This window comes from Dipodomys ordii, unplaced genomic scaffold (assembly GCF_000151885.1).
Source record: "Dipodomys ordii isolate 6190 unplaced genomic scaffold, Dord_2.0 Scaffold38, whole genome shotgun sequence".
Taxonomy (NCBI): Eukaryota; Metazoa; Chordata; class Mammalia; order Rodentia; family Heteromyidae; genus Dipodomys; species Dipodomys ordii.
Window position 1 is genome coordinate 5,661,216 of NW_012267254.1, and position 15,928 is coordinate 5,677,143.

At 37.7% G+C, this 15,928-nt stretch overlaps 1 protein-coding gene across 2 annotated transcripts in view; it reads left to right on the forward strand.

Moving 5' to 3' along the window:
• The window catches only part of Znf280c (zinc finger protein 280C), a 37,976-nt gene extending 23,507 nt beyond the window's left edge, over positions 1-14,469 (forward strand). The window contains exons 12-18 of one of the 2 annotated variants that reach the window (XM_013018101.1): positions 744-875; positions 5,526-5,827; positions 6,710-6,850; positions 9,902-9,964; positions 13,202-13,320; positions 13,433-13,501; positions 13,612-14,469. In XM_013018101.1, coding sequence (XP_012873555.1) covers positions 744-875; positions 5,526-5,827; positions 6,710-6,850; positions 9,902-9,964; positions 13,202-13,320; positions 13,433-13,458 — 783 coding nt within the window. In that variant the 3' untranslated portion in view covers positions 13,459-13,501; positions 13,612-14,469. The remainder of the gene's footprint in view (positions 1-743; positions 876-5,525; positions 5,828-6,709; positions 6,851-9,901; positions 9,965-13,201; positions 13,321-13,432; positions 13,502-13,611) is intronic. The other variant, XM_013018100.1, reaches the window with a different exon arrangement.
• Positions 14,470-15,928: the final 1,459 nt, after the last annotated feature.

Here is a 15,928-nt window from a genome sequence, read left to right on the forward strand (position 1 = left end):
TGTGTGTGTGTCTTATGGTGCCTGAACTGTGGGCCTGTGTGTGTGTGTGTGTGTGTGTGTGTGTCTTATGGTGCCTGAACTGTGGGCCTGGGCACTGTCCCTCAGCTCTTCAGTTCAAGGCTAGCACTCTACCACTTGAGTCACAGCACCACATCAGGTTTTTTCTGCTTATGTGATGCTGAGGAATCGAACCCAGGACCCCATGCATGCAAGGCAAGCACTCTACGACCTTTCCAGCCCTTAATAGACTTTAAATTTTTTTGCCAGACTTGGCCTTTAAACTCAGGGCTTGTGCTTGCTCAGCTTGCCACAGGAGCCATGCCTTCAAACTGGCTTTTTCCTTATTATTTCCAAGATCAGATTTCACAAACTTGCCTGACTAGCCTGGCTTTGAACCCTAATCCTCCAGGTATCAGCCTTCTGAATAGGTAGGATTACAGTCCTGAGCCACTGGTCACTGGAATGTTTTTTCCTAACTATTTAAGAGTTTTTATTATTCTGAGTTGAGTAATTTAAGGCCTCAGGATTTGTATTGGGAGAAGTTAGTGTTTCTAGAGCATGGTAGCATACACTGGAGATTGCAGAGTCTGGAAACTGAGGCAGAAAGATAATTCAAAGTCTACATAATGGGACTACATGGTGAGTTTGAGACCAGTTTGAGCTATATATTAAGATTTGGTGTTTAAAAAAAACAAAAACAAGAAGTTACTTAATATATCATTTATAATATTTTCTGTAAACAGAAAAAAGGAGTTCATCGTTGTATGAAATGCAGACTGCAATTTTTGACCTACAAGGAAAAAATAGAACACAAGGCACAGCACCGTACATTTATAAAGCCTAAGGAACTAGAAGGATTGCTTCCTGGAACAAAAGTATGTATTAAATATGATACCAGTATATTACCTTACTATAATCATGTAGCATTTAAAATTAAGTTTTTGGTGTGCTTTTTCATATATCCTATCTATTTTATTCATGCAGCAATCCCATGAGGGAGACAAGGTATGTGTTATATCCTGTATTAGAGATGAGGAGGATTAGATACATTCTTTACTCAAGCCCATATGGGTAGGAAGAGATAGCATTGAAATTTAAACTCAGTTCTATGACTTCTACTTCAGTATTTTTTTATGATAGCAAACCACATATATTTCATAGGACTTTACTTAAGCTACTCACCAAACACATGGGGGGGGAATATAGTTACATGACTATAGAGAATAGTAGTAGATAACTGTGAGTATAATCATTTTATTTTTCTAAACATTTAGTTATAATAATTTCTTTGGCAGTACTGGGGTTTGAACTCAGAACTTCATAATTACTAGGTGTCCGGTGTTCTATCACTTGAGCTCCAGACCCCTTTTATTGTGTATGTATGTGTGTGTGTGTGCACGTGCGCGCATGCGCGCACAGGCACACACACTTAGGCTTGAACTCAGGACCTGGGTGCTGCTCCTGAGCTTTTTTGCTCAAGGCTAGCACTCTAACATACTGATCCAAAGTTCCACTTCTGGCTTTTTGGTGGTTACTTGGAGATGGGAGTCTCATGGACTTTCCTTACCAGGATGACATTGAACTATGATCCTCAAATCTCAGCTTCCTGAATAGATAGGATTACAAGCATGAGCCACTGGTGCTCAGCTTACTGTGGTTATTTTTGAGATAGGTTCTCACTTTTTTCCCTGTTTGGACTGTAAGACTCATATTTGTGTTTCTTATTGTAGATGGAATAACAGGCACATGCCCATCACAGCCAGCTTTTTATTGATTGAGTTGGAATCTCTTAAAATTTTACCCAGGCTGGCCTTCTGAGTAACTAGGATTACAGGCATGAGCCACTGCATCAAACTTAAATTATAAGTTTTGTATTAGTTCCTGATAAGAAAATTGAGTGTTATTAAAGTCTGTGTGCTATATGATGAATTGATATAACCTCCACTGTATCATTTGGAAGCAAAACCCTGCCATTGAGCCCTAGAAAAGAGAAAGTCACATTTACTGAAAATCTGTTAATACAGAATTTTTCAGAGTCATTTCTGTCTTTGAGATTTATTTTTGTCTTTTGTTCCAGTGCTGAGAATTGAATTGGTAGTCTTATGCATACTAGGAAAGTGCTCTGCTACTTAGCTATAGCCCCCTGACTTTAAATGTTTTGTGCTGCTGAAAATTGAACCCAGGTTCTCTTGCTTGCTTTTATCACTGGGCCACAGCCAGTTCTTAAATTTTGACATCTGTAAGAGAAATCTTTTTAGTTATATTGAGGCATAGTTATATTAAAGCATAGGTTCTTAGGAGAAGAACACAAAGGCACAGTGTCTATGTGCATCTGGTCATATAAAATAATATTTATCTAAATGAACTCCAGGAAGTAGAAACAAGAGGTTTTTTTGTTGCTATTTCTTTGTTTTCTTTTTGTCTTGTTTGTTCCTCTGTCTGTCTTTAACAGGTAAGGGTTGGGCACAGAAATAGAGGGACAAAGGGTGAACAAATGCACCAGTGGTACTCACTAGAAACTGAGTTTACAATGAACTATACAAATTATTTGGGGGGGGGAGGTGCAGGCACCGGTGGCTCATGCCTGTAATCCTAGCTACTCAGGAGGTTGAGATCTGAGGATCGTGGTTCAGAGCCAGCCCAGGCAGGAAAGTCCATGAAACTCTTATCTCCAATAAACACTCAGAAAACCGGAAGTGGCCCTTTAGCTCAAGTGGTAGAGCGCTCGCCTTGAGCTGAAGAGCTGAGGGGCAGTGCCCAGGCCCAGAGTTCAAGCCCCACGACTGACAAAAAAAAATTTGGGAGAGAGTGAAGGAAGGGGTGACATTGTCCAAAAATAAATATACTCTTTACCTGACTTATGCAACTGTAACCCCTCTGTATATCACTTTTCTAATAAAAATAAAGAATAATTTTAAAGTAAATTAAAAAATGGTTCCACCTTACTGAGTTGTTGAAGAAGAAAGGACTCAGTGAGAAGTCAATGAGATGAGACCCTTGTCTCAATGTACTTGACCAACTCAGATATTCCCAAAAGTTCCAAACACCCAGGAGAAATCTGTTATACTCTTTTTATCTTACATAGATTTATTTTTTCCAAAGAAAAAAATAACCAAGGATGTGCATTTTGGACATTTGTGTAATTTATACTAACTCCTAATTATCCATTTGAACATGTTAACATGTAACATATATATATATATATGAAATTATAACACTAAATATCAAGGCAAATGTTATTTAATTGAGTCATTTAGAATAAATGAGAGGTTATAAGGTGGGGCTCAAGTGGTAGAATGTGTATCTAGCAAGTGGAAAATCATGAGTTCAAACCCCAGTACCACCAAAATATAAGTCAGCTGGGAAACCTCTGACTTATGCCTATAATCCTAGCTATCCAGGAGGATGAGAATGGGAGGATCACCAAGGCAAGCTCCAGCAGAAAAGTCCATCAGAACTCTTTCAACAGAAAGGATCCATACATGGTTGCACACATTTTTCATCAGACTTAGTCCAGGAAACCTAAAATAGAAGGAACACGGCCCAAGTGCATACCCAGATAAGAAATGAGAACCTATCTCAGAAACAACAAATACAATCCAGATGCCAGTGACTTGTGCCTGTAATCCTAACTACTCAGAAGGCTAGGATCTGAGGATTGCAATTTAAAGCCAGCCTGGGCAGGAAAGTCCATGAGACTCTTCTGTCTAGTTAACCCCCAGAAAGCCAGAAGTTGAGCTGTGGCTAGCCTAGAGCAAAAACCAAACAAACTCAGGGACAGCACCTAGGCCCTGAGTTCAAGTTCCAGGACTGGCATACATACAAACCAATACGAAAAACAGAAAAGTACAAAAAGGACCAGAGACATAGCTGCACAGCTGAGAAAAAAGTACCACCAAGAGAAAAAAAGAGTGAGACTTATCTAATAGTAGTTTATGCTTGCTGTTTTCAAAAGAGTAATATTTAACTTCTTTTTTGGAGGGAGTCAGTCATGGGGCTTGAAATCAGGGCCTGGGTGCTGTCCCTGAGCTCGTTTGCTCAAGGCTAGTGCTCTACCACTTTGAGCCACAGCATCACCTCCTATTTAACTTCCATATTACAGTTTTGTAAAACTTTGTTGAAAATATAATTCATATTCTAGCAAATTCATCATTTGAAGTACTTATTTCAATGGTTTTATGGCCTCACTAGTTTTGTTTTTGTTTTTGTTGGTTTGGGGTGACATAAAGTCTGATCTTAGGGCCTTGTGCTTGCTGGGCAGGCTCTCTACTACACTCCCACCTCTCATTGTTTTTATTTTATACTCAGAGTTATTACACACATTGCCATAATGATTGTTAGAATGTTTTCATCACTCTAAAAATAAATCTCATATCCACTCGGGTTTTACTACCATTGTCCCATATAAACTTTAATCATATCTCTATGGATTTTCCTATTCTGGAAACTTTGTATAAATGGAATCCTACAGTATAACATGATAGGTGACTGGTTTCTTCTGCTTAGCATAATGGTTCTTAGGTTCATCCGTATTGTGGCCTATTTCAATACTTCATTTCTTTTGTAACCTAATTAACACTGCATTTATGGATATATCACAGTTTATCAATTCATTATTGGACATTTGTTATGTTTTCTCTTTTGGATCTGTTATGAATAAGGCTGATGCAAGAATTAATGTACAGGTTTTTGTGGTGGCATATATTTTTATTTTTCTTAGAAATGTATAGAGTAGAAATTTTGAGTTGTGTAACTCTTTAAAGACATTGTGTAACAATGGTCATAAGAGATTATTCTCTTATTTTTCCTAAGAGTTATATACTTTTAGCTCTTAAAATTTGTCTTTGATAAATTTTGGGTTAATTGCTATTATTATAAAATAGGGATTCACATTTATTCTTTTTGGGGAGGACAGTACTGGGCTTGAACTTAGAGCTCCATATTTGCTAGATTGACACTCTATAACTTGAGCCAAGCTTTCAGCCCTGTTTTTTTTTGTGCCAGTCCTGGGGCTTGAGCTCAGGGCCTGGGCGCTGTTCCTGAGCTTCTTTTGCTCTACCATTTGAGCCACAGCTCCACTCCTGGCTTTTTGGTAGTTTAGTGAAGATAAAAGTCTCACAGACTTTCCTGCCCAGGCTGGCTTGAACCGTAATCCACAGATTTTTTAGCTTCCTGACTAGGATCACAGGTGTGAGCCACTAGCACCTGGCCCAGCTCTTCTTTATATTGGCCATTTTTTTCTGGAGATGGAGTCTAGTATACTACTCTGTGTAGGTTGGCCTCAAACCTCCATCCTCTAGATCTCAACCTCCTGAATATCTAGGTTTACAGGTGTGAGCACCCAGCTTGAATTCTTTCTTCTGTGTGTAGATAGCAGTTTTTACAGTACCATTCCCTCATTGAATTATTTTATTTTTTCACCCTTGGAAAAATTGATCATAAGTAGTAGGCCCTTTCCGGTACTATTTTTTATTCTGCTGTGATAATTAGTTTTTGAAAAGTATATGTAGCTTTTTCTTTTATAGATTACTATCCGAGCTTCATTGGGACCTGTTCAGGCACTATCAAGTACAGATTCCAGTTGTATTCCAAGTACTTCTCTTCAGATCTTACCTTCAACTTCTACGGGTGCAACTACTAAAAATCTAAAGAATCCTGCAAGTAAATATAAGACAAATAAACAGCAAGCAAGTGTATCTACTGCAGCTAAACCTAATACAAGTAGGTCAAGCACAAATACCTCCAAGTGCAAAGGCAAGCAGTCTTGCAAGCAAAGGAGACAGCGCAACAGAAAAAATGCAATCAGCATAGCTTTGAAGAATTTAAGGTACTTTTATTCTCAACATACAATACTAATTTAATCTCAAATGTTAAAGGTGTATTTTAATAAGACTTCCATATCACAGAATTCTCTTGCACATTTACATGATAGCCACTTAACCTGGAGCAAAAGCCAAGCAAATGATAAAAAGGTACTGTTGAAGCCAGGCACTGGTAGCTTATGACTGTAATCCTATCTACTCAGGAGACTGAGATTTGATAATTGTGATTCAAACCCAGTTCAGGCAGAAAAGTCCATAAGACTCATCTCCAGTTGACCACCTTTTTTGGTCAGAAGTAGAACTGTGGCTCAAATGGTAGAGTATTAGCTTTAAGAAAAAAATGCTCAGGTCTCAGGACTGGCACAAAGGAAAAAAGGTACTGTTGAATAAAACATAGTATGTGGGGCTGGGAAGGTGGCTCAGTGGTAGAGTGCTTGCCTTGCATGCATGAGGCCCTGGGTTCAATTCCTCAGCACCACATAAACAGAAAAATCCTGAAGTGGCACTGTGGCTCAAGTGGTAAAGCGCTAGCCTTGAGCTGAAGACCTGAGGGACAGTGCCCAGGCCCAGAGTTCAGGCCCCACGACCAACAAAAAAAATTAGTGTTTAGTGTATAATTTTAATCTTTTACACAATCTTATATTGTGCTTTTATCTTATGATAATTGGTTAATTTGATTGTCTTTATTCTACAGAAACATTAACTTGTGTTAGACATTTTGCTTATTGTTTCAAAGCAAATTTACAAGCTGTTAGGTCTTTTTGATGATACAAATTTAAATAATTTGATGATACAAATTTAAATAGTTTGTTGCAATTAATTTAAAATAAAGCTGTGCCTCATTTTTGTTATACAATATATTTTTATTGTTTTTTTCTCTCCATAAGGTATTGTCAGGGAATTCACAAGTGCATTGAGTGTCATTCCAAAATAAAAGATTTTGCAAGCCACTTTTCTCTATCTTCCTATTGTGATCATTGCAAGTACAACACTAACTGTAACAAAGCCTTCCTAAATCATACAGTGAGGTAAGTTAAACACATAAACTACTAATCAAAATTGTCATTTAAGGCTGTGGTTTAGCAACGTTTACCAGGAGGTATGACACTTGTCTAGCATTCATAAAGCTCTAGATTCATTCCTCAGAATCCACCTTCTTCACGTTATGACTCTACTTCCTTGCTACTGCAGGGTCTTGCACCATAATCTTATTGGTCTCAATTGGAACCCACCAGCTTTTCCCTTAATACACTGCTGGGATAAATGTGGTCTCTTATTCTGTGCCAATCACATGGCTTCCCTAATATTGCTTTAATTCTCCCCCTAACTAATAGGCAATTAAATTAGAAAATATTTTTGGCATTTCTTTTTTTGGTGCAAGTGTGTATGCCAGTATTGGAGCTTGAACTGAGGGCCTGGGATTCTCAGACTGGCATTCTACCACTTTGAACCATATCTCTACTTCTGGGTTTGTGGTAGTTAATTAGAGATAAGAGCCTCATAGTCATGGTCTTTCCTGCTCAGGCTAGTTTTGAACTGGGATCCTCGGATCTTAGTTTCCTGAATAGCTAGAATTAAAGGCATGAGCTACTGGCACCTGGCTCCAGCATTCTTAAACTCATGTATCAATTAGTCAAGTTTCCATGACTGTGACAAAATACTTGAGATAAATAACTTTAAGGAGGAAAAGTTAATTTTAGCTCATAGTTCCAGAGATTTCAGTTCATGGCCGGCTAACTCCGTTGTTTGGAGGCCTGTGGAGATGCAGTGTATCAAGGTAAAAAGTGCATGTAGAGCAACGCTGTTTACCTCATGGCAGGCCAAAAGCAAAGTGAGAAGGAGAGGGACAAGGGACAAGACTTCCCAGAAACGCTTTCAAAGGCATCCCTCTAGTGTCCTAACTTCCTTCCACTTAGACTCTAACTCCTACAATTCCCAACTCATTTTTTTTTGTCAGTCATGGGGCTTGAACTCTGGACCTGGGCACTGTCCTTCAACTCTTTATCTCAAGCCTAGTGCCACAGTATCACTTCCGGTTTTCTGGTGGTTTATTGGAGATAAGAGTCTCACGGCCTTTCCTGCCCAGGCTGGCTTTGAACCATGATCCTCAGATCTCAGCCTCCTGCGTAGCTAGGATTACAGGCCTGAGCCACCGGCTCCTGGCAGTTCCCAACCCTTGATAGCACATTCCATCCTCCCTTTTCCCAATTTTCATGAGCTCAATGTTCCCTAATCTCCAGTAAGCCCCAAACCTGCACTGTCATTCTCCTATTGGGGTCTTACTTATCATTAGCCTAGTCCAGATCTGCAAGTTTCCACTCCTCGCTAAAGGACTCATGTGTTCCTTTGCTTTTCCTCTTTTCAGTAGCACTTTGCTTCCCTCATTGCCTCAGGGACCTCACCCTGAAAGTCATTGCTCTTACCTGGTGAAGACTTTTTTTATTGTGAAAATATTGTACAGAGGGATTACAATTACATGGGCAAGATAATGAGTACATTATCGAGCATTGTTGCCTCCTCCTTTGTTTCCCCTTCCCATCCCTTCCCATCTAAGACTTTTTAATCACAGGTTTGAGTCCTGTATGTGAGAGGTTGAGGACCTTTGTTCCCAACCCATAACAGTCCTGTTTCCAGGAAACAGACCCTACCCCCAAATGGTGACTCTTTCCCAATAGATGGTTTCCCTATATGCAATATCTAACATGGTTTTTCTTATTTTGTGTTATTTCCTGTCCTTCTTTTTCCCTCTAATCATCATTCCTTTCTTCGAGTTCTACAGTTTGTATTGTTACTGAGAAAGAAACCCTTTGCATTTACCATAGTACCTAGTCTGAGGATATGTTCTTGATATAATAAATAGGTAAAATGCAATGTAAGACAAAAATATGAATTAAATAGAAATGATCATCTTAGTCCATTTGGATTGCTTTAACAAAATACCATAAACTGGGTAACTTTTTAAGCAAGAGAAATTTATTTTCCTACAGTTCTAGAGACAAACATCTATAATGATCAAGGTGCCAGCAGATACTGGTGTTCTGGTGAAGATATGGTTTTTGTGAATAGAACCTTCTCACTGTGTTCTCATGTGAAAGAAGCAAGCTAGGGCTGGGAAGGTGGCCCAGTGGTAGAGTGCTCGCCTTGCATGCTTGAGGCCCTGGGTTCTATTCCTCAGCACCACATAAGCAGAAAAAAAAAGCCGGAAGTGGCGCTGTAGCCCAAGTGGTAGAGTGCTAGCCTTGAGCTGAGGAGTTGAGGGACAGCGCCCAGGCCCAGAGTTCAGGCCCATGACCAGATCCCCCCCCCCAAAATAAAAAGAAAGAAAGAAGCAAGCTAGCTCTCTGCAATCTCTCTTTTTTTTTTGGATCCGGTCATGGGGCCTGAACTCTGGGCCTGGGTGCTGTCCCTCAGCTCTTCAGCTCAAGGCTAGCGCTCTACCACTTGAGCCACAGCACCATTTCCGGCTTTTTTTCTTTTTGCTTATGTGGTACTGAGGAATCGAACCCAGGGCCTCAGGCATGCAAGGCAAGTGCTCCACCACTGAGCCACCTCCCCAGCCTTGCAATCTCTTTTATAAGGACAGTAATCCCATTCATGAAGGCAGACCAGAATGACTTATTTGCCTCCAAAGGGTTTAACATATTTTAGCATAGGAATTTGGGGGACATGCAGTTACTGAGACCATAGCATTCCCCAACATAATTTCATTACTTAGATAATGATCTTTTATTCTAAACTTAGGAAATTAATATCATGGAACACACCTGTAATCCCAAATACTCAGGAGGCCCAAGCCCAAATCAAAAAAAGTTAAGTGACACCCTGTCTCAACAAAAAAGCCAGTGTGGTGGTAGTTCATGTCTATGATCTCAGTTACATTCATGAGGCATGGTTTGAAGTTGGCCTGAACAAATAAACAAACCTTTAGACACTATCTGAAAAATAACTAAAGAACTAAGCATGGCTCAAGTGGGAGAAAATTCCCTTTGGTCAAACCCCAATACTATAAAAAATGTAGTGATACAGTTAATATTGCTTTCTTTATAATAAAATAGAAACTTTGTTTTTTGTCTATCCAGCTTTCATGGCAGTCAGCCATTGAAATGGTTATGCCTTTTTAAGAAGCATTCGGGAGCTCTCAGGTAAATAGTTGATCTTTTCCGATTTTGTGTACTGAAAAATTGTAGTAACTATTTCAAAATATAGGAGCTGGTGGGGCTGGTGGTTCATGTCTGTATTTCTAACTACTTAGGAGACTGAGATCTGAGGATTGTGGTTTGAAGCCAGCCCAGTCAGGAAAGTCTGAGACTCTTATCTCTAATTAACTACTAAAAAAGCCAAGTGGGGCTGTAGCTCCAGTGGTAGAGCACTAGCCTTAAGCACAAAAGCTCATGGACAGTACCCAGGCCCTGAGAGCCCAGGGACTGGCACACACAAAAAAAGATGGGATTATCATCTGTGACCATATTTTGTTTCAGTGGTGTTAGGCACTGAAATGGAAACTTCATGCATTTGTATTGCAAAATAACAAAAAACATGAGACTAGTATTTGAATAGAAATAAGTTTATTAAAATACTCTTAATATCTGAAATTCATACATAACATTTATAAATCTTAGCTTATGAAATAACTGTGTAAAGCTTGTTTACTATACATTAATATGTTTTGATTAGTATTTATACATGCTTTGGTAATTAACTTTGGTTACACTACATAATACTTTGTTCAGCTTTCACTAAAGTATCATGATTATTCATCTTCTGATTTCTTTTAACTTCCCTTTTTTAGTTGTTTTGCTCATGTTTTCAGACATTTACTAGGCATTGAATAGTAATACCTTGCACACAAGTTGCTTGGTGAATATTTGTTAAGTCATTGTATCTATTGAACACAAATATGTTCATGGTGTTGGACCATCAGCTCATAAGGGAAGTTTGATGCCATTTTAAGAATACATTAGTGCTATTTATAAAACATAACTTAAGAACTAAAAAGGTAAGCCATATTAGGTATTTAGTAAAAATTTTATAGTTTTAAAAGTGAAAATGAATTTATTAATTCTAATGATGAATTCTAATTTTTGCCATGTCAAGCTCAGTTATGTGCTGAGTTTTAAAATTAACTGTTTGATTTCAAAGATATCTGGGCTATAACAAGGCTTGGTGGTACATACCTGTAATTCCAGCATTTGGGAGACCAAGGCTGGAGGATCAGAATTTTGAGGCCAGCCCAGGCTACAGTGGGAGACCCTATCGAGAGAGAGGAGGGCACAGAGAGGGATATCTTTTTCTCAACTTATATATGTCTCAAACATAAGAAGAAATTTAGTCAACTTCTTATATATGGGACATGGCATATTTGTAATTCTGTAGATCACTATTTTTGTAAATAAGGTGTTATAAAAAATGAAGCTATGTATTTTGCATCTACATATTTAACCCAGTGTAACAGGTCCTGTAAAGATTAGGGTCACTGTGATGAAGAGAAAAGCTTGGTACCAACATTCAAGGAATGCACAGTTTATTGGAGGGATATAAAAATGTTGACCTTGGAGCTGTGACCCAGGTCTGAATTCAAGCCCCAGAACTGACATCAAAAACAAAAAGCTGACCATAGATACAGTAAATATAAATATAATGAGGGTTACTGATTTCAAAGGAGAGATAGGTGTCTATGAAGAAATGGCCAGAGGTATGAATGAAAGTGCAGAAGGAAAAGGCAGAATATATACACATTTTACTGAGTCACAATGAATAGTTTAACAATATAGTGTTTATGGAACACAAAGCTCATATAATATAGTGTAAAGATCAAACAGGTTTGAGCTCAGGTCCATGTTTTTAAATCCTTGAAAAAAGTCTAGGGATTTTTGACTTAATTTTAAGTTAGAGGACTTTGAGGAAACCATGAATGTTTTTACTACAATCAAGGGTACTGTAGGAAGATCAGTTTTTTTAAATTAATTTACTTGATTGTTAATATAAAGGTGATATATAGAGGGATTAAAATTACAGGAGTCGAGTAATAAGTACATTCCGATTTGTACAGTGTCTTTTGTTCCCTCACTCTCTCCCATCTCCACCCACAAGTTGTATAGTTCACTTTGGAAGATCAAGGTGAGTTATAGGTATAGGAAGCACTGACTGGTTGAGGCTGTTATAGTTAAGACTGATTAAAAAATGACCTGGGTGAAGGTGGTTAATGGTATTATATGTTTGAAAGTATGGGCTCATGGAAGGGGCCCTAACTCAAGAAGTAGAGTGCTTATCCAGCATACACAGGCCCTGAATTCTATCCCCAGTACCGGAAAAAAAGAATGCCAGTATTTGAGAGACTGAGGCAAAGGAATGGGTTTGAGGGTAGCCTGGGCTACATAGTGAATTCAAAGACCTCCTACACTATATAGCAAAACCCTACCTCAACAAAAAAAAAAAGCAAAAACCAAAGAACATGGGCTCTGGAATCAAAGGGCTAAGATCCAAATCCAGCCTGGCCCTATCCTTTTGTCCTCTACATAATAATGATCATATAGTATTATCCCTTTGGATTGTTATAAGATTAGATCAGATGATAAGTATAAATATAAAAGTGTTTGTGTGTATGCTGGCCTTGGGCCTTTAATTCAAGAGCCTGGGCACTGTCCCTGAGCTTTCATATTCTCAAATCTAACACCACTTCCAACTTTCTTGAGTCTCATGGTCTTTCCTACCCAGACTGGCTTCAAACCTCAGTCCTCAGATCTCAGCCTCCTGAGTTGCAAGGATTACAGGTGTGAGCCACTAGTGCCCAGCCAAGTGGTTTGTTTTGTTTTTTAAATTTCCATATTCCTTTTCTAATTTCATCCTAACTTAAATAAGAAACAAGATGATAGATCTTTTATTCACTATTATAGTGAATAAGAGTGAATAGTGAAATGAATAATGAAAATAGTGAATAAATATAGTGAATATAGCTACACTATAGCACAGTGTGAAGAAGGTCCTCAGCTAATATGTATTTGAATGAATGAATGAATGAATGTTACAGTTTGCAGATGGGCAAGACATGGAAAGATTGTGACTTGCATAAGTTAGTACAAATTGCCAGTAGAACCAAGGCTTTGCTCTCTGGATGCCAGGCTTTTATCTACCAGTTGAAAGGGTACAATATATTAAGCAATAAGTGTTATCAGAATTTAAACATCACTATAACATTTTCTAGAAATTGTTCTACAACCATTTTAGGTATTTCAGATTTATATAACCAGATTGGGAAATGACAGTCATAGCACATGAAATTAAAATTCAGGGTAATTACATGAAGTAGTAATTACTGAAATTTGTATGTGGATTTCCATGTAAGAAAAGATCCTTCTCTTACTACCTTCTTTTTTTCATAGGGGCATCACTCTGGTTTGCCTTAAATGTGATTTCTTAACTGATGCTTCTGGCTTAGACCGTATGGCTAAACACTTAAGTCACCGTAAAACTCATACTTGCCAAGTTATAGTAGAGAATGGTATGTATACATAATTTATTCCTTTGAATTTCTAATGTTTAGTGTGGTATCTTTGATCAGCCACAGTATGCGCTCTTATATTCAAATCAATAGTCTTACTCTTTGCATACAGGTTTATATGTAAAACCCTTCTTCTGATTTCAGTTTCTGAAAGTACCTCAACTTCTGAACCCACTTCTCAGTAAGTTTAATTTTACATTTTACATTGATGGATTTTTTTCTTGAAGTTTTAAAATGTATCATTAATAGAAATGAAAAATATTAAGGCATGTTTTTGTTTTTGTTTTAAAGCTGCTCCTGGAAATAGAATCCTGCTCTATGGAGCTCGTGCAACCTGGTACAAGACAAGTTGAAATGTCCAAAATTCAAAGTGTTTTCTCATACAAAGATGGTTGAACAAGTTCATAACACTAGCTCTCATTCTTTAGCTCTTTGAAGCTTTCAAGCGGCACTAGAATTTTATTCTACTTTATCTGTGTCAGATTAACATATCTTAATAAGTATAGTTTTTCTGCAGTTGACTCTTTCCAAAAATTCCTTTTGTTGCTATTGTCTTTTTCGCTTTGCTTGAAATAATTTGTGTTTTTCTCTGTTATACTTGCCTTCAGAATATTACATTCCAAACAATATGGCTGTTCATATGTTTTTGTGTTTTGTCTGACTTCTTAATTTCTTATGTCTTATCTGACCTTTTGTAGGTTACTTGATTTTCCTTCATTCCTTTTCTGTCATTGTTCTATTTTTCAGATGTAGAAGCAACACAGAAACTTTACAAAAATGTCTGGTGTATTCCTGGACAGTATCATCCTTCAATGGGAACAACTGATACCTGTTCTCTTTCTAAGGAAAGTGAATTATTTGACTATGAATCCCCTTCCAATTTGTGACCTTAAGAAATCAGAACTTAGGAAGAGTTCCTTTCTGCCTGAATGGCTTCTCATAATAAGGCTGATGATGATTTGGCCAGTGATGACCTCCAGATCTACCAAATTGAACACAGCTTTCTACTGAAAGGCTTTGGTGCTTGAGCTTGAGCTTGTGGCATGATTCTAACCAAGAAAAGCCCATTTTATCAGTATTTCAACATTCAAGTTCAAGTTTTTTTGTGCACGTCCTGGAACTTGAATTCAAGGCCTGGGCACTGTCCATGAGCTTTTGTGCTCAAGACTAGTGCTCTACCACTTGAGTCACAGCTCTACATGTACTTTTTCGTGGTTAACTGGAGATAAGTGTCTCATGGAGCCAGGTGCTACAATGGCTCATGCCTGTAATCCTAGCTACTCAGGAGGCTGAGATCTGAGGAGTGCAGTTTTGAAGCCAGCTTGGGCAAGAAACTTATCTCCAGTTAACTACCAAAAATTCAGAAGTGGAAGTGTGGCTCATGTGGTAGAGTGAAAAGGCAAAAAAAAAGCTCCAGGGCAGTGCCCAGGTTCTGAGCTCAAGCCCCAGGACCAGTACCCCTTCCCCCTCAAAAAAAAATTACGGACTTTTATGCCTGGGCTGGTTTCAAACTAAGATAGATCCTCAGATCTCAGCTTCTTAAGAGTAGGATTACAGGCATGAGCCACTGATGCTAGCTTAAAGTTGAAGTTTAATCATTTTGGCTGCTAATCTTTACCTAGCATACATGCAGTCTAAAGAATATAAAAAAATTTTTATGTTAGGAATCAAGAATAATTTTATATTTTTGGAAAAACAGACTTTCTAAAATTATCCTTCCAAAGTTCATGTTGTCATTTAAAGTTTTATACAGTATTGTTTCTAGGAGTTTTCAACAAAACTGGTGTTTTACTTTAAAGAAATTATTTTGCTAGCACAGTTTTATGTTGTTCTTCAGTAAATTGATGTTCATTTTGTACTTTCCTTTCAAATCTTTGTTCTGTGTTTGGTTTTAAGAACTCCAAGAAATTTCCTCAACATTCTCTATTATTCCATGTAGCTACGTGGTAGCTTCTTAATTTGATACCTGCTGAGATAATTGGGTACTAATACATGCTATATCTTGGGACTATCATTAACATTTTAGGGATTAGGTGTTCAAATGTACGAGGACTTGACAAAGATCCTCTTCATGACCTTAAAACAAGTTTTAAAGATACGTTTCTGTTTATCTGACCCATACTATCTTTTTAGTCATTAATGTAACTCCTTTGGATAAAGATAATATATTGAAAACTATTGGGACCAAAATTTGCACTTGTTTCTTGTGTGTGTGTGTGTGCATATATATATATATATACATATATATACATACATACATGAATAGATGTATATTTTTTTAATTTGTTGTTTGTTTATTTTGGTTACATTGAATATAGATTTGTTGGAATGTTTTGATGTTACTTATTTTTGTAATAAAAAGTTTATTGTTAAAGACCTTTGGAAATTATTTTAGAATCAATAACTTCACATGACAACTATAGATTGTATCGTATATCTAGAAGCATTGCTTTGCTTTTCATATGTAAATTAGATTGGTGGGCATACGCACAGAGAACCCTACTGAATTCATCTTGTACCTTTTCTTAAAGCACAGTTAAAAGTTCACTATTATAATATTTCACAAATTCAGAAATGGAGGTATGGCTCAGATGGTAGAGTAAAAAAG